Genomic DNA, 19,296 nt, shown 5'->3' with positions numbered 1-19,296 from the left:
TAAATATCTGGGAGGAAATTGATTGTTAAAAGAAATAGGTACTTGGGGATGAACACAAAGATATGATTGTATGAAGGATTGATTGTTCCTATGGCACTGTTTGAAGCAAAGAATTAGAAAGAAAGAAAAAAAAAGCAGTGTTAAAGAAGTAAGGTGGGTGTTATAAGGTTAGACAGAGTGAGAAATGTGAAGGTGATGTGTAGAGCAGGATGGAAAGACCCCTGGCATAAATACTTGAACAAAGAGTGCTTAAATGGTTTGGGTATAAGGTAAGCATAAGTGAAGAAAGACTAGTAAGATTGTGGAAAACAGAAATTGCTGGAGTGGACTAAAAACAAGGAGGATACATGGGGTGAAAGAGGCTTTGAATGCAAGAAGAAAGTTTGTTGAACAAAGAAGAAGAGTGCAGAAATTGGAGTGAATGGAGAGTGGTTACAAATGGATAATCAAGTGACATCCTGAAAGGATGTTCTTGTTCACTCTATAAATTTCTTGAATGGATTTATTTATTTATTTTTTGCCATATAATGAACCAGTGGTGGTAAACCATCTTTGGCTGTTGAATCCTGCTGTGTAAGTGCCTCTTACCCAATCAGTGTGGTGGGGACAGGGAAAACCCTTTATCCATGAGGTGCTACGATGATTGTTTTTTTGGATGAGTATGGGATTAGTATAATATGGGTGTATGCTTTGACCTGGCCATCTCTTTGTAAGAGGAAAAGGCCTTTTGGTATATGTATGTATATACATATATGGTAGACTGTAAACAATCTTGATAAAGAGGGACTCATTCAGTCTTGGGGTCCAGTCAGTCCTCAGCTGAATTAATCTATATGGTACCAGCTGCACCACATAATGTATAAAGTATGAAACTGTTGAAAGGGTCAACATGAATAATCCAGTGACTGTCACACAGCTGCAGTCAACCTACAACTGCTCTGTTTGGCTATATACATTTGTGAACATAAACATGTAGTTATCTTACTATTCCTAACATAGCTTTTATGAAGATGAACATGGTGATGATGCAAATGGTAGAATTTACAATGAGAACATATCTTTACTTCAAATACATATGTTTATATATGCATGTGTATTTATCTAGTATTTACCTAGTTGTATTATACGGGAAGAGAGCCATGTTTGGAGTGACCCATCTTTGTATCTCTCAGCATCTAGTTTGTTCTTAAATTCTTGTATAGTTTTTGCACACACTGTTGCCTCATCCAATTTGTTCCAGATATCTACCAATCTGTGTGAGGAAACTATTCTTTTTCAGATCTCCTCTATAACTATCCTTTTTTACTTTTTTCATGGTTTGTTTTTCTTTTATCCCACTTCAATAAATCATCTCTGTCAAGAACTTTCATAATTCTGTATATGGTCAGTAATCTCCCCTTTCTCTTCTTTGTTCCAGGGTTGGTAGTTCCAGTTTTGACAATCTTTGTTCGTATGTCAATTTAGAGAGTGTTGGTGTCATCTTTGTCATTGCTCTTTGAATTTGTTCTAATTTCTTTATATTCTTTTTAGTACTGGGTGTCCAGTGTTGCAGCATACTCCAATCTTGGTCTTATCAGTGTGACTAATATTTTCTTTACCATTTCTTCATCCAAGTAGTCAAAGGCCACTTTCATTGATCTTAGTAAATTGAAGGTTTCTCAAACTATTTTGTTGATGTGCTTATCTGGTGCTATGTCTTTGCTGATAATTACTCCTAGGTCCCTCTCCAAGCTAAATTTTTTACTTCCTTTGTGCCAATTTTATATTGCCCTGATATTTTATTTTTACTTTTTCCAAACTCCATTACACTACATTTCTTGATGTTGAAGTTCACTCCCCATTTTGTTTTACTCCATTTCCAGACTTTATCCAGGTCTTTCTGTAGTGATTCAGTCTTTCTCTAGTAGTTTTGCATTATCTACAAAGAAGTTCATATAACATTCCACACCTTCATCCATGTCATTTATATATGTGGCAAACATTATTGGAGCCAATACAGAACCTTGAATAGAAACACATTAAGTTTGTGACGCATAATCGTCCTTGTCTAAATCCAAATTGCCATGGATTTAGTATGTTGTTTTTTCCAAATGCCTTACCCATCTAATTTTGATCATTCTTTCCCAAATTTTAGCTAACTTACTTGTAAGAAAGACCGGTCTATAGTTAGTTGGGTTTTCCTTGTTTCCCCCTTTATATATTGGTACTATATTTGCTCTTTTCCAATCTTCTGGAACTTTTCCTCATTTCAATGAACTGTTTATTAGACTATGTATTTTGTCTGTTAGTTCATTCCTGCATTCTCTCAAAATCCAGTTTGCCATTTCATCTGGTCCATGCAATTTTCTGACATCTAGATTACTCAAGTGATTCATTATTTCATTCCTTGATACTTCTATCTCTTTCATAGGGGGGACTTTCTCCTCCCACTCGATATTTCTAGGTTGTATGTTCTCCCTCGTAAACACCAATTTAAAATGCTTGTTCATAATTTCTGCCTGTGTATTTACCTAGTACCTAGTTGTATTTTACGGGAAGGGGAGCTATGCTCGTGGTGTCCCGTCTTCATATCTCATTTTATCTAGACTGTTTTTAAATTCGTGTATTGTTTTTGCACACACCACTTTCTCATCTAACTTGTTCCAAATGTCTATTACTCTGTGGGGAAAGTGGTTCTTTTTCAGGTCTTTTCTATAACTGTCTTTCTTGATTTTCTTTCCGTGTCCTCTTGCATTTCTACTATCCCATTTTATTAGATCCTCTCTATCAATAGTTTCTATGCCTCTCATGATTCTATAAATTGTTATCAAGTCTCCTCTCTCTCTTCTTTGCTCTACTGTCTGTAGCTCAAGTTTTGCTAGTCTCTCATATGATAGTTCTGAGAGTGTTGTGCCAATTTTGTAATTGCTCTTTGTATTCTTTCTAGTTTTGTTATACATTTTTTGTACTTGGTGACCACATCGTCACTGCTTACTCCATTCTTGGTCTTATCAAAGTGACTAGTATTTTCTTCACCATTTCTTCATCCAGGTATGTAAATGCCACTTTGATTGTTCTTATTAAATTATAAGTTTCACCAAAAATTTTGTTTATATGTTTCTCAGGGGACATTATTCATAATAATGACTCCCAGGTCTTTCACATTTTCTACTTTTTTAATTTCTTCTTCTCCCAATTTATATCCCACTATTCTTTTTTTTTCTTCTTCCAAATTCCATTATACTACACTTCTTAATATTGAATTCCATCTCCCACTTCCTACTCCATTTCCATACTTTATTGAGATCACTCTGTAGCGACTCACAATCTTCTTCAGTGTTCACTTTTTTCAACAATTTTGCATCATCCGCAAAGAAGCTCATATAACTTTCAATTCCTTTATCCATATCATTAATATATATAGCAAACATTATTGGGGCCAGAACTGTTCCTTGTGGAACTCCACTTATCACTTCATCCCAATTAGAGTGTTTGTCTCTTATCACCACTCTCATTTTTCTTTCATGCAAGAAGTCTTCCATCCACTTCAGCAGTTTGCCCTGTATTCCTCCTGCAGTTTCTAATTTCTTTAGCAACTTCTTATGTGGCACCTTATCAAAAGCTTTTTTCAGGTCTAGAAATGCACAATCAGCCCATCTTTCTTGTATTACATCTATTAGCCTTGAATAGAAACACATTAAATTTGTGACACATGATCGTCCTTGTCTAAATCCAAATTGCTAGATTTAGTACGTTTTTTTTTTTTTTTTTTTTTTCAAATGCTTTACCCATCTACTTTTGATAATTCCCAAATTTTAGCTATCTTACTTGTAAGAGAGACCGGTCTTTAATTAGTAGGGTCTTCCTTGTTTCCCCTTTTATATATTGGTACTGTATTTGCTCTTTTCCAATCTTCTGGAACTTTTCCTTCTTTCAATGAACTGTTTATTAGACTATTTTGTTTGTTAGTTCATTCCTGCATTCTCTCAAAATCTAATTTGCCATTTCATTTGGTCCATGCAATTTTCAGACATCAAGATTACTCGAATGATTCATTATTTCATTCCTTGATACTTCTATCTCTTTCATAGGGGGGACTTTCTCTTCCCACTCGGTATCTCTAGGTTGTATGTTCTCCCTCATAAACACCGATTTACAATGCTTGTTCATAATTTCTGCTCGTCTTTGTATCTCTCAGCATCAAGTCTTTTCTTAGAATATTGAATAGTGTTTGCACACACTGTTTCTTTGTCCAATTTGTTCCGAGTATCTATCACTGTGTGGGAAGCTATTTTTTTCAGATCTCTTCTGTAATTATCTTTTTTTAGTTGTTTTTTTTCGAGTTGTCTTGTTTTTCCAGTCCCATTCCAATGAGCCACTCTTATCTAAGATTTCCATTCCCTTCATAATTCTATAGATAGTTAGTAAGTCTCCTCTTTCCCTTCTTTGTTCCAGGTTGGTAATTCTAATTTGGACAGTCTTTGTTCATATGTCATTTTGGAGAGAGTTGGTGCCAGTTTTGTTGTTGCTCTTTGTATTCTAACTTCTTTATATTCTTTTTGGTAATGGGTGTCCATAGTGTTGCTGCGTACTCGAGTTTTGGTCTTATTAGTGTAGTTAAAATTATTTTATCATTTCCTCGTCCAAACAGGCAAATGCCAGTTTTATCAACCTCAATAAATTATAGGTTTCTCTGACTATTTTATTAATATGTTTATCCAGTGTCATGTCTTTGCTGATCATCACTCCAAGGTCTTTTTGAGAGTTTATTTTTTTTACCTCTTCTTCACCAATTTTATAATCTCTCGATATTCTGTTTTTACTTTTTTCCAAATTCCATTATACTACATTTCTTGATACTGAATTTGTGTGTGTATTTACCTAGTTGTATTTTATGGGACGGGAGTTATGCTCGTTGTAACCCATTTTTGTGTGTGAAAAACACTACTGTATAGTACATGGAGAAAGAATGAAATCAGTAAACTCAAGCCATCTTAAAAAATCAAACATGGTATGTACAATGAATATATGTATGTTCAATACAAATGTAGTTGAATAACCTTTTTAAGTAAAAATAAAATTTATAAGTATCTCATTACACTTTCTTTTTAATATCTGTTCTGAATGTAAATAATGTAAATCATTTTATTGAAAATAAAAGGATAATCTGTCACCAGGAGAATCTGATGAACTACATCTTTGTAATATTAATGAAGGAAAAACTAATTTTTCTAACAGATTTCTCAATATCTCAATCTGCAAATATTTCTATGAGAACATCTTAAGGAAAATTAAAAATACTCAACCATCGTTTCATGACAGATTATGTACATATATACACACATTCACACATATATACAAATAAATTCTTGCATATATATATATGTAAAACAAATGATATTTTTTGACCCACAAATTAACAAATGACTGCAGCACCAGTCATTCATTATAAGCCACATGAATCTCACTGGAACTTGATACTTTTCAATACATAGTGATAATGTACAGTTATAAAAAAAAAAAAAAAAAAAAAAAAAAAAAGTATTTAGGACTTGGGATGAAATCCGTGTCATTAAATATAAGATGGGGCCTTAGATTTTAAACACTTATATAGGAATGTAACTTTGGACTCAGGTGAATTAATGATAATATTGGATAACTCCTTGCAACTCCATAGTGGCTGACACAGGTCCTTCAGCCCTCTCATAGATCTCTGGGAAGAAATATTTATTTGTTGTCTGTGTTGGTAGTAGATGTGAAAAAACAAGCATTCACAGACTGGTTGTAAAGTAGGACTCAGGAAGCATACGAGAGGTACAAGAAAAAAAGAAGAAAACCAAAACCTAAGACAGAGAGACAAAGAGGAGAGATGTAAAATGGGGGCATTTGACAGAAAATTTTGAAAGAAAATATATTCTAAAGGAAGGTAAGATAATGACTCAGGCAGAGAGGAAAAGGTGTAGATGGACTGATGTTAATGGAAGTAGGTTTTCATTAATTCAAGCTTACTTCTAATCCAGGTGGTGGGTAGGAGACAGTGATGACCCTTCATCCATGACAGCTAAGATGAGAGGGTAACAAGGGTGGTGGGTGGGAGTGCGTGCATGCCTTGACTGGCTACCTCCCTTAAAAAGGGGAAGAAGCTCTTTGTATATAAACAGATAGTTGATATCAGTGTGATCTTTTTATGTCACTGGCTTCTATTAGTGGGAGGAGGGAAGCAGTAACTGTTTGTCATGTGGAAAAGTGAGGGAAATATAGTTGAAGTTGACAGAGATCTTGCATCTGACTCAAAGTCTGAGTATTCACTTCTTGGGAGTTGCACCTTCAAATGGAGGTGAGGGTGGTGACAAATAAATTCTCTCTGGCATATGTCTTGGCCCCATTAAATTATACTCCCAGAAACCAGATCTAATATTTCACTTTATAGTTTTATACTAACCAATCATGATAAAATTTAGGAAGTAGTATGCCATACATTATAAGGCATTTATTGGTTTTACATATTATGTAGAACTCACTATAAGTTGCTTTATCTGCATAAGGATCACAAAAGAACATTGTACTGTAGATATTACAATCCTTTTCTCTTGAAATTTAACAATTTCAAGGGCTTAAATTAAAGCTTCAATTCCTATGAATTCTTAAACCTCATCAGCATATATCTACATTTCATCCTTTTATGCATGAATACAAATAAGCAAAATCTTGTTTGGAAAAGCACCATGTGAACATGAAGTCTATATTAGTACAACATATCACTTATTCACTCAAATGATTAGAAATGTTGTACCAATAAAGATTTTGTCCTCATATGGCACTTTTTCTGACTTAATTATCTGCAATTGTTATTCTCTTTCAAAATCTTGTTTACTAGCATAGCAAATATTCTGGTAACAATCTGCTATATTCTAGGGGAGTATTTCACCTGGGTTACCGAGTAACCTATCATGTTTTTCAAGCAGTTAATTTCTTTTCTTTTTTTTTTTACAGATGTCTACATATAGTAATCCTCTTTGGATTTCTCAAGCACTAAAACAATGGTATAACACATTCTGTAACCACCTTTTTTCTCAGTACCAATGTCATACTAAAAAGTATACCTCGATTGTTTTTTCTGTGAACGCAAGTTCTGGATAACTGGGAGTCCACACTAGAGAAGCTTTTCCATAGGAATATATTCTGGTCATCATTTATTAGCTGCCTTTTTGAATTTTGTTGCCACAATAATTCTAAACTATGGAAATGCAACTTTTTGATATGAAGATAACATATCATTTCTTGATAGAAATTAAAAGGTTTGTAAATTGCCACAATAATTCTAAACTCTGGAAATATAACTTTTTTATATGAAGATAACATTATCATCATTTCTTGAAAGATATTTATGAGGTTTGTAAATTGCTGAGGCAACCAACACATTCATTTTAAATTAAAATATATTTTTCTATTTTAATTAAAATACACAAGCACTCAGTCACAAATCATTATATCCTATACACTTGCTTTTGAGCCTGTTTTCACTAATTCGAGCTTATCTGTATTTTTTCTGAAACGTTTTTTCTTTTGTAGATCTTGTGGATGTGGCATTGCATAACGAAGCTTATCCCAAAACTTTGGGTCATCCCACTTCAAATAGGTATTCATTGAGATGTACAATTTCAAATCTTCATCAAGATCTTCATTTTTTGGCACCTGAAAAGTAAAGATCCAACTTAGCATGAAAAAAGACTTACAAGAAAATGATGAGCAGAGTTACATTCATAAAAATACACTAATAAACACACTAATGCACACTCCTCCATGAAGGCAGAGTAAGTGTCAGAATGTGCTTGGATTCTTGTAAGACTTCTAGTGTTGACATGTCAGCTGGAGGAAATTTGTACTCCATTCTCTGGGTACAGTGGAAGAATAGTCGAAGTGGTTTGACAATTTAGAAATATTAAAATTCTGATAGCACATGATCACTTTTGCACAAGACCAATCTTTATTGAATGCTGGTTTATTTCCTATATTTCTGAACAGATTGTCTTGCACTGTAGGTCCATATCTGTTTCTTGACCTTGTTGATTCATTTGGGAGTCAATCAATATAAACTTAAAATCAACCTGGAAACCTATAATCTACTATATGTCCCAGATGCAAACACTGCCCAGAAAGTATTCAACAAATATACTTACACAAACCAATATTAACAAAGCACTGGCAACAATATTACACAAACATCTAAAACAACCTAACTCTACTACCCCCACACTAAATACATTGAATAATGTATACACAAATCACAAAAACACTTCAAAACAGACTTACAAATCTAATACTTTATTAAGCATCCCCAAACATCAACATAGGAGCGACAATGCTGCCAAGACACATGAGTGACACAAACATATCTATGATAGGACATAGATATGAAAGGAATGGAAATCTTAGATAAGAATGACTTAAGGACGATGGAAAAACAAGAGGACATGAAAAGAAACTGAAAAAAGATAATTACAGAAAAGATCTGAAAAAACAGCTTCCCAAACAGAGTGATAGATACTTGGAACAAATTAGACAAAGAAACAGTGTGTGCAAACACTATTCAAGATTTTAAGAAAAGACTTAATGCTGAGAGATACAAAGATGGGTCACCACGAGCATAACTCTCTTCCCGTTTAATACAACTAGGTAAATACATCACCCTGCATTAAAGCATTATCAACAATGAACTGACCTGGCACAAGACATTAAGTGCCCCCACTGTAATCACTACACAGAAGGTACAAAACATATTATCTTGCACTGCTCTGCACACACTACAGATAACTCCACAAAACCTCTTCTGTGGGCAATCTACAGGGTAACCCTGTGGCTGTGGTCAATTTTTTTTGGGACTATATATCTCTTGCAAAAGAGATATGGGGCAACAGATTATTTCCAAATATACTTATACACCTGTTTCTTCTTGAACCATTTGTCTTCAACAACCACACCCAAGGCATTATTTGCGTCAATCAGGCACATTTTGTTTTCATCTACCTTAAATGTCCCAAAACAGTGTTTCATTCCTTTGGTAAAGCCATGCCCACTATTGTGTTCATATCCCAAGACTCTTATCCATTTTATAAATTCAATGCACTTACTCAACTAAAACTAGAAATATTCATTACTCTCTCTCTTACGCTTGTGGTGTATACATGTTCACAATGACCTTCACATACATCATGCATTAACAACGGAAATAGTTTTTTTGTTTGGGAAAAAAAAAAATTAAAATCAGCATATGACATCGAGAGGGATGTGGGGACGTCAAGCACCACTCTGCCATACACTAGAAAATTGTTTTGGCATTTAAAAGTTTAAATGTCTACTACCCCACATGGTGGGGATTTAACGCTGTTTACATTTATACTGTTGACTTATCTTCTTATATCTTCTGTATCATTTTTATTCAATTTTTTTCATGGATATATGTACGTATGGTAGTGTACAATATGTTTTTCACCAACACCACTTAGACTCAGAGAGAGAAATGTGTAGAAAAAAAAAAAGCGCTCTGTTATCTAGTGCATTTTTCTTGTTACATAAACAATGGGAAAATGTACAAATAAGACTGTGGCATGGAGTCAGTCTCCCAAGAAAAGAATGAAATCACATTGGGATAGAGTAAAGAAGGAACAAAGTGACAAATCAGCACCTCAACCCAGCACTTCTAGTATCTCATGTGTGGAACAGATTCATTGACTATATATACTTCCCTTCGACATCTAAGGCAAGGAAGACAGGTAAAATCATGGACAAGGCCAGAATATCTCCATACCAAGTCAAACTGGAGAAAAGTGCAAGAAAAACAGAGTCTGCAGATTATCAGCCTGGGGGCTTTTGATGCATAGACCTACATTAGGCCTATCCTGGCAACAAGGAGTTGGGTGGCACCCAATCATACCCTCCCCTCTGAGGGATTAGTATTTTGTCTTTTAGAATACATCTGCATTCATTTATGTAATATAAAAGACAAAAGGGGACCAGGTGCCTATATCAACATGAATGACCTCACACACCTTCCCCATAAAAAATTACCTGAGGTGACCTGAATGACCTTCCTTGAAAATCTGACCTCTTGAACATTATCAGGTGTAAGGTAAGGAACAAATCATAGTAGTATTGCTCTAAAAAAAAAGTATTACTGTACTGTGCATAGTCAACTGAACATAACGAGTTTTTCTCAAAACTAAAATTTAAGGTTAAAATTTTTATATCTCAACTTCTATTGCTCCGATTTTAAACATTCTTGTGGCATAAAAACCAGAAAAGAAATCTCTTCAAAAATGCATAATCAAATTCCTATTTTCTGAATCTTGTAGGATCTGTGATTTTTTTTTATCATTTTTTTTTTGCATAAAAAAAAATTGCTTTGATTCCTTTTATTGTGTGAACATACTATTTGTCATATACAAATTAAAATATGCAGTATTATTCCTTTTGGTGTCTTTTAACTCTCATACAAAGGAGGTTCTTTTCCTTTGAATAGTTGTCCATGAACATCTAATTTTTCAGGCCTAGGTAATTTTTTTTTTTTTCTATGAAAAAGTAATGTATCCATTTTTATGAAAATTAAATCAGGGATGTATGATAGTTTTGTGTTTAAGCTGTCAAAAAATCATTAGTCTAGACAAAAAAATGTGGCCACAGGAAAGCAAAATGTCCGGCAATGACCTGGCAAAAATCGGGAATATGACTCGTGTCATTAATTAATTTTCTTCTGCTTGTAGAATGGGAGTGGGGTGGGGATGAGTGCATAACTTGGCTGGCTACCTCCCTTACAGTGGGGAAGAAGCCTTTGGGTATATAGATATATAGCTTATAGGCCTACTCTCAAACACCCTTAGTAATGCTGCCACACTTCCTTTTACTACTTCACCCCCTGATTTATACTCTATGATGTCCTCCAATTTCCATTCACTCGTACATATATCTAGCTATACACTGTGTTTTTTTCCCCCTTTTAAGGGAGGTAACCAAGTCAAAAGGGAAGTACCCACTCCCATCCACCACTCTTTCCTCCCTCACATCTTAGCTCCTCATGGACAATGGGTCATCCCTGTATCCCGCCCACTGCCCTGGGTCAGAAGCAATGCAGCAAGACACACACACACACACATACATACATACATACACACACCAAAAGGCCCTTTCCCCCTTGTAAGGGGGTAGCTGAGTCAAAGCACACACTCACCCTACGTCCATGCCACACCCATCCAAAAACTCATTCAATGTCCTTTCCACCTTTGCTCCTTGTGGAGAAAAGGTTAATTATTCTTATCCATTGCCACACTGCTTAGATCAAAGGCAATAATGCAAGATACAGCACTTCTAAAATAGGGCCCAACATCTGAAATCAACTTGCTCCCACCACTTCACTACATCTACCTTTCATGTTCCCTCCACTCACTTCTGCTTTCCATATTCTTTTTGCTAGGCTTCCTTCACTCATTCTGTCTAAACCATCCCAGCACTCTCTGAGCCAACCTATCTGCCCACTCTTTCCACCTCACCTCATTTCTTACTCTGTCCATCCTTGTAACCCCAACTATACTTCATCTCAAACATATTTAGGTTCTTTCTGCCTCCTTTAAATTCCATGTCTCCACTCTATATGGTGCTTGGGGAACCATAGTTTTCTTGCAAGAGAGACCTGGGGCAATGGATTGACTGACTTTGGGAATATATCACTCCCTCTTATACAGTAGTTTTCTCTTTGTATTAACTTCCAGATAACTATTTCTCATGACAGTTTTCATTCCCAAGTCATTTACTTGTTTCCCTTACTCTGTAATTCACCCCTACCTCCACTCCTCCATTCCCTGCTATGTGACCCTATATACCTACACGCATCTCAACTTTTAACCTCATCTCCAACCCAGTGCCGCCCTCACCCCTTGTACATTCCATCACTACTTCTGCCCATGTTTACTTTCGGCTTAATTCTCTCACATACTTACCCAAACTCACTGTTTCAGTCTATCCTGCCTCAGCTATGAGCAATTGACATTTGCAAACAACTTGCTTACCTCCACTCTCACTTTAGTCAACGAGTCAATCAACTATTGTGAGTTCACTGCTGGACAAATATCTCTCATACCATTCCATGACGGCAACCTGTCATGTCACTCCTGCAAATATTTCTATTTCATCTCTCCACTGCCCATTATTCTTTCATACAAACCCTAGTCCAATTACATTTCCTCCTTTTTACTGCCTCTACAATACTTTTTACTCTAGTCTGTTCTCTCAACCAAATTGCCCTCTTCCTGTCTTCAAGTATCATTCCTAGCAATACTATCTCAATTCTTTTCTGGCATTCCTTAGGTTTGTCTCCATCACCTTCATCAGTTTCAAGGTCTCATATCTCTAGATTATAGCTGGCATCAAACACTAGGCCTCATTTTTTATTTATAAATCTCCTTTAGCCCACACATGAATAACTCACCAGTAAAAAATAATACAAAAATTAATATACTAAAATCAGTGGCAAAAGCAGGTCTGGTCGGCAAAAAGAAAAACCTACTCACTCAACTTCACTCTTCTAGATTTCAGCCAAATGTAGAAGTCCATCCGACAACAAGCAAGGACCACACTGGCATGACTGCATTCCAGCTGTGATCCAGCTTTGAAACAGTTCTAACACAGAATAGGGCTAGCCATAGAATAAAATCTTCAGGTGCAGTCACCACACAAGACACGGAACACCTTATCCTACACTGCTCACTTTATCTAAACATACATATATACATATACCAACAGCTTTTCCCCTCTTACAAGGAAGATAGCCAAAAACAAAGGCATAAATTCCACTCCCACTTATTCCATCCCCACATACTCCACTCCCATTCACCTCCCTTCCTCCTTATCTTGGCTCCTCCTGGATGACGGGTCAATCCTGCATCTCACCCACTGCCCAGGGTCAGAAATAATGTAGCAAGATATAGTACATCCACAGCAAGGCCGCTTCATTTACTTGGCAATCACCCTCTCTGTCCCCTTGTGCAGAAAAAGAGAAGACAAGGAGAAATCCCTCTGGGCTGTGCCAAAACATCATTCACACATACTCCCTCCCTCATTCACACCATCATCCATACACAACCAATCTGGAGTTTGGAAAAGGTAAAAATAGGATATCGGGACAATATAAAATTGGAACTAAAGAGGTAAAGAAAGTGGGATCTGAAAAAGATCTGGGAGTAATCATCTCAAACGACTTGTCTTCTGATAAATAAATAAACAAAATTTTCGGAGAATCCTATCACTTGCTAAGATCAATAAAAGTGGCATTTACATACTTGGATGAAGAAATGATTAAAAAGATATTAGTCACACTAAGGCCTAGACTAGAATATGTGGTGACACTGTGGTCACCCAGTACCAAAAAGAATCTAAAGAAAATTGAAAGAATCCAGAGAGCAGCCACAAAAATGGCTCCTGCGCTTTCAAACTTGTCATACGAGGAGAGACTAGCTAAATTGGAGTTACCGACTTTGGAGCATAGAAGAGAGGCGACCTACTGACCATCTAATGAATCATGAAAGGCACAGAAATACTCGAAAGAGAGGACTTGTTAAATTGGGACAAGAGAAACATAAGAGGACATGGAAAAAAAATAAAAAAACATAAGTTATAGAAGAGGTCTGAAGAAGAACAGTTTTCCACAGAGTGGTGGACACTTGGAACAAACTGGACAAAAAAATAGTGTGCAAAAACCATTAATGAATTTAAGAACAAACTAGACACTGTGAGATACAAAGGCAAGACACCACGAGCGTAGCTCCCCTTCCCATAAAATACAACTACGTAAATTCTCCACTCACCTCTGTATTCTGTCTTCTCCCTTCCTCAACAGACATTCCCCTCTTTCCCAATGCCCCTTTTACCTTATCTATTCATCTCATCCTTACCTAAACAAAAACCCAATATTTTTTTCTTGAGTGATTTGTGGGTCAATCTGGTGGCCAACGCCAGTAACTTGAGAGCCTGGAATTTCCAGCAAGAGAAACATGGACTGAGCTGACTGATTGTTTCAACTATCTCCCCCTCTCTCTCTCTGTCTACACACACACACACACACACTTTTGCACTGAACGTCGGAGTAAACAGAAGGCTAGCGGACAGCTCCAATTCAGTGCTTTTTTGTGGAGATTAAGGAAACACCTATGTTTGTACTTAGAAGTTGTGGTTTTTGAGTGACCACTATGGTGTAAAAGTATCCAGTTTGAAAAAGTGTATTAACATATAAAATGGAAGAAGGAAAAAGAGAAAAAAGGAATAATGAACCAATGAAGAGAGGACTGGACATGAGCAGAGTCAAATTGCCACTAGGAGTGATACCAAAGAGGACTTGTTTAAACAACACCCCAAAATCAACTCGCAGGTAGGAAAACAATATTTTTTCACAGTTTCAAAGAGAAAGAGGGCTATTAGTTAAAGGTTTAGATGTAGAAAGAGAAACTAGGTATAGCAGTGTACTAAGAAATCGAGACATTAACGACTTGGAGGAACTAATAGAGCAATGCACAGAGAAATAACCAATCTACAAAAAACTAATGAGGAAATGAACAGAGAGCTTAATGACCTAAAAAGTGAACTAAATATGATCAGAAGTGATAATGAAAGAAAAATGAAGACACAAAAATGAGGAACTGAAAAAGTGGTCAAAGAACAAAGACAAGCAGTGACCAAAAAAGTGGGAGACTCAATTAAGGAGATGGATCTCCTAGAAATAAAAAGTCTGTGGAAACAAGAACATGAAAATCAGAGAATAACATTTACTGAAAGAGTACAACAGCAGGTAGATGAAAATGCTAAAGAAATGGTAATTGAAGTAATCAAAGAAAAGGAAAACTGGGTAAGTGCATAAAAAAGTACAGTGTAGTTTATGGTATTGAAGAAAAATATAATGTATACAAATACCAAAGAGAAAAAGAAAAGAAATTGCAAAGGAAATTCTGAAAGAGGTTCAAGAAGAGGGACAAGAATTGAACAAAGATACCGGGGTGGTGCATAGGATGGGACAATACTCTAGAGAAAAACACTATAGGCCACTAAAAATCAAACTAAGGATTCAAATGATAGCTGAAGAGGTACTATCAAAAGCAGCAAAGCTAGCAAATAGTGAAAATTATAAAAATGTATGGATAAAAAAGGAAATGAGCAATGAAGAAATAGAGAAAGAAAAGACACTTAGAAATGAAGCAAATGAAAAAAAAACAAGAGAAGAACAGAGACTGAAAAGAATTAATTTTTTCTATAATACTGGGCCTCATGCTGAGAAAAATAGTACATAAAAAAAGGGAAACACACCAAAAAAGAGAAGAAAAGAAAAGATTAAATATAACATATAACAAACATAGATGGTATGATTTCAGGATTAAACAAATTAAACGACTATCTGTTAATAATAGAGAAACCAGGCATAATGGGAATTGTGGAGACAAAATCAATAGGTCTACTACCATCAAATACTGTGGGACAAGGTTTATACAACCATTGGGTGAAAAATAGAATGGAAAAACAGGGTGGAGGAATCATGTTTTGATAACAGAAGGAAAAAAAATAATGTGGAATTGATTATGATTAAAGTTGAAAACAAAAATATGAAAAGTAGAAAATTTATAGTAATATATGTGCCCCAAAAACATAGGCTTGGACTGAGAGTGATCATTCCAAAATACTGGAAGACACAAAGAATGGATTGACTTATTGAAAGAGGAAGGAAACATAGTAATTATAGGCGAATTTAACTCAATGGAAATATGATGGGAAGAAGTGACAGTAAAAGGTAGAGAGGAACTTTGGAGAAATATTCTACTGGATATGATCATTGAATACACACTGACTCAATGGGTGAAGGAAAATACCAGATCAAGAACTGTTGAGACTAGACTTAATATTCATATCAGAGCCTGAAATTGTGGACAAAATGGAATACAAGACACCAATTTGGAGGAGTGACCACATTCTAATAGAGTTCAACCTAAAAGAACAAAATCATGTGAGAAGAATTGAGAAACATAGAAAAGGAAGACTAATGTACAATAAAACAGACTTAACCCCTTTGATACGATGACGCCTACATAGGCGTCATGAGGAGCAAGTGGGTACACGAGGATGCCGATGTCGGCGTCTTGATCATATATATTGGAGTTGTACCTGCGTGACCCCCATACTCTGTAAACTGGCTTCATCATATTTTCTATGGTTATCAAAATTCACGGGTGAAAGAGAACAAGCAATACAGCGGTAACTTTATTTTTTATAATACGAGTATTATGACACAACATCGCATGTCTGGCAGCTAATGCTGCCTGGGAAATTTTGGCCCGTAGTGAAGGGGTTAAAAAACGCTTGGAATTTTTTTTCAAAATGCTTACTGGAAAAAAATTTTAAACAAAGAAACAAAGATGGAAGTGAAATGTAACATATTAAAAGAAAAATGCAAGAAGGGAACAGATAAGCATGTACCAAAGAAGAAACAAAAAAGGGTATACATAAAGTGTATGGTCACCAAATCTCATTAATGACAGATTGGAAGAAGTACAACAGCGAGCCACAATTTGATTCCAAATATAAAGAATAAATCATACAAAAATCAACTAAAACATATGAATTTGTTAAAAAAAAAAAAAAAAAAACCGTAGACCCAGAGATGACTTGATACAGGTCTTTAAGATTCTAAAGGAGATTGACAACATTAAAAGTGACAAAAATTTATCACTGAATGAGAATCCAACATGAAATAATGGTCTCAAACTATCAGGAAATAGATTTAATTTGGAAGTGGGTAGAAACAACTTCGCCAACAGTGTAGTTAATGAATGGAATAGACTTCCTGCAGAGGCAGTGCAATGTAGTTCAGTTCAAAGCTTTAAGATTCGTTTAGATAAACATCTACCGGTAAGCAAGATGCTGTAATGACTGCCATTTATTTTACATTATTTGTTTATTTGTTTGTTATCATTTGTCTGTTTCTTTATTATTTGCTTGATTTTTATTTATTATTATTTATCTGTCAATTCATTATTATTTACTATTTACCTGTTTGTTTATTATTTAAGTATACCTATGCATTTATTTATTTTATCTATTACTATTTATATCATTACAATTTTTATTGTATTTTATTTACTTTATCTTACTTTTCTATCATTATGGAAGCTCGCTGGCTGAGCGGGATAGGGAGTTGTTACTTGCAGCAAAGGTTGAGGTAAGGGAGGTTTGAATCCTGCCACCAGCGAAGTTGAACCAAGGGCATGGTTCATTAAATTCCACGCTACAAAGCCCTCTGTGAGGGGCACCGTCCTAGCCCCCCAATAGGGGGAGTATGTGACGTTAAACCATATCATCATCATTTTATTATTATATTTTTTTTCGTATCTGACCTAGTTATGGACCGAAAGGTCTCCTGTCAGCATGCTTCACCTTTGTAATCTTTTGTAAGTGTTGGTTTACCAAAAAGTGTAGTGAAGCTAAAGATAGAAGAGACAAAGCCCGGAAAAGATGGAAAAAAGACAAATAAACAACCAAATGGGAAATGTACATCAAACTAAGAAATGAATATGTAAAAATATGCAAGAAAAAAGAAACTATTAAAAAGACATAATAGAGAAATACAAGGACCAACATACTCTACAGATATGTAAATGACAAACTAAAAGAAATACATGAAATAGTGAAACTGCACAAAGGAAACAAAGAATATAAAGATGATGTAAAAATGCCTGAAATTATGATCAAACATTTTAAATCTGTATTCACAATTGAAAGCTCACAAAATTGGGAAGGACAGAGAAATAACAATGAAAGACATAACAGTGACACAGAGAGAAATAAGGGACTAAATAAAAAACCTTGACGTCAGAACGTTACATGGGCTGGATGGAATTGCAAATTGGATATTGAAGGAATGTATAGATGAAGTAACTGACAAAATACATAAGATAATTGATTTTTCAGTCAAAGAAGGAAAGTTACCACAAGATTGGAAAAATGCAAATACTGTGCTAATATACAAAGGAGGGGACAAAGAAAATCCAACCAACTATAGACCGGTCTCCCTTATAAGCACAATAGCAAAAATATGTGAAAAAGTTATCAAAAGTAATTGGATTAAACATTTGGAGAACAAAATACCAAATCCAAAACAATCTGGATTCAGACACAGAAGATCATGTGCCACAAACTTGATATGCTTTTACTCGAGGCTAACAGAAATAATTCAAAAATGGGTGGATGGGAAGATTGTGCCTTCTTAGATTCACAAAAAGCATTTGACAAAGTACCACACAAAAAGCTACTAAGAAAAATTTAAACAATAGGTAGAATACAAGGAAAGTTATTGGAATGGATGAAAGATTTCTTGAACAGGAGAAAAATGAGGGTGGTGCATAGAAACAAGAACTCAAATTGGGAAGAAATGATAAGTGGAATCCCACAAGGCTCTGTATTGGCTCCGATAATGTTTGCCATATACTGTATATAAATGACATGGATGAAGGTGTGGAATGTTATATGAACTTCTTTGCAGATGATGCAAAACTACTAAAGAGAGTAAGTACAAAGGAAGATTGCAAATCACTACAGGAAGACCTGGACAAAGTGTGGAAATGGAGTCAGAAGTGTGAGGTGAATTTCAACATCAAGAAATGTAGTACAATGGAATTTGGAAAAAGCAAAAACAGAATGTGGACAATATAAAATTGGTACAAAGAAAATGAAAAAAGTCAACTCTGAATAACTATCACTAATGACATGACACCAGACAAACATAACAAATTAGTCAGAGAAACCTTCAATTTATTACGATCAATGAAAGAAATGGTAAAGAAAATATTAGTTACATTGACAAGACACTATTGACACCTAATACTAAAAAGAACAAAGAAATTAGAAAGAATTCAAAGAGCAATGACGAAGATGGCACCAACGCTCTCCAAATTGATGTACAAACAGAGATTGGACAAACTTGAACTACCAACCCTGGAACAAAGAAGAGAAAGAGGAGACCTACTAAACATCTACAGAATTATGAAAAGGATGGAAGTCCCTGATAGAGATGACTTACTAAAGTGGGATAGGAGAAAAACAAGAGGACACGAAAAGAAACTTAAAAAGGATAGTTAGAGAAGATATCTGAAAAAGAATAGCTTCCCATACAGAGTGATAGATATCTGGAACAAACTGAATGATGAAACAGTGAGTGCAAAACTATACAAAAATTTAAGATCAAATGGGATGCTGAAAGATATAAAAGCAGGTTACTATGAGTATAGCTCTCTT

The 19,296-nt window shown here is 35.3% G+C and overlaps 1 protein-coding gene across 11 annotated transcripts in view; it reads right to left on the bottom strand.

Moving 5' to 3' along the window:
* Positions 1–1,901: 1,901 nt before the first annotated feature.
* The window catches only part of LOC143029843 (uncharacterized), a 129,691-nt gene continuing 112,296 nt past the window's right edge, over positions 1,902–19,296 (bottom strand). For 9 of the 11 annotated variants that reach the window (XM_076193066.1, XM_076193379.1, XM_076193333.1 and 6 more), the window contains one exon: positions 1,902–7,674. In XM_076193066.1, the coding sequence (XP_076049181.1) occupies positions 7,474–7,674 (201 nt within the window). In that variant the 3' untranslated portion in view covers positions 1,902–7,473. The remainder of the gene's footprint in view (positions 7,675–19,296) is intronic. The other 2 variants (XR_012966894.1, XM_076193468.1) reach the window with 2 other exon arrangements.

This window comes from Oratosquilla oratoria, chromosome 1, assembly GCF_046742065.1.
Source record: "Oratosquilla oratoria isolate Oo_2021 chromosome 1, ASM4674206v1, whole genome shotgun sequence".
NCBI lineage: Eukaryota > Metazoa > Arthropoda > Malacostraca > Stomatopoda > Squillidae > Oratosquilla > Oratosquilla oratoria.
Note: the sequence above shows the minus strand (reverse complement) of the source record. Positions and strands in the feature narration are given on the sequence as shown.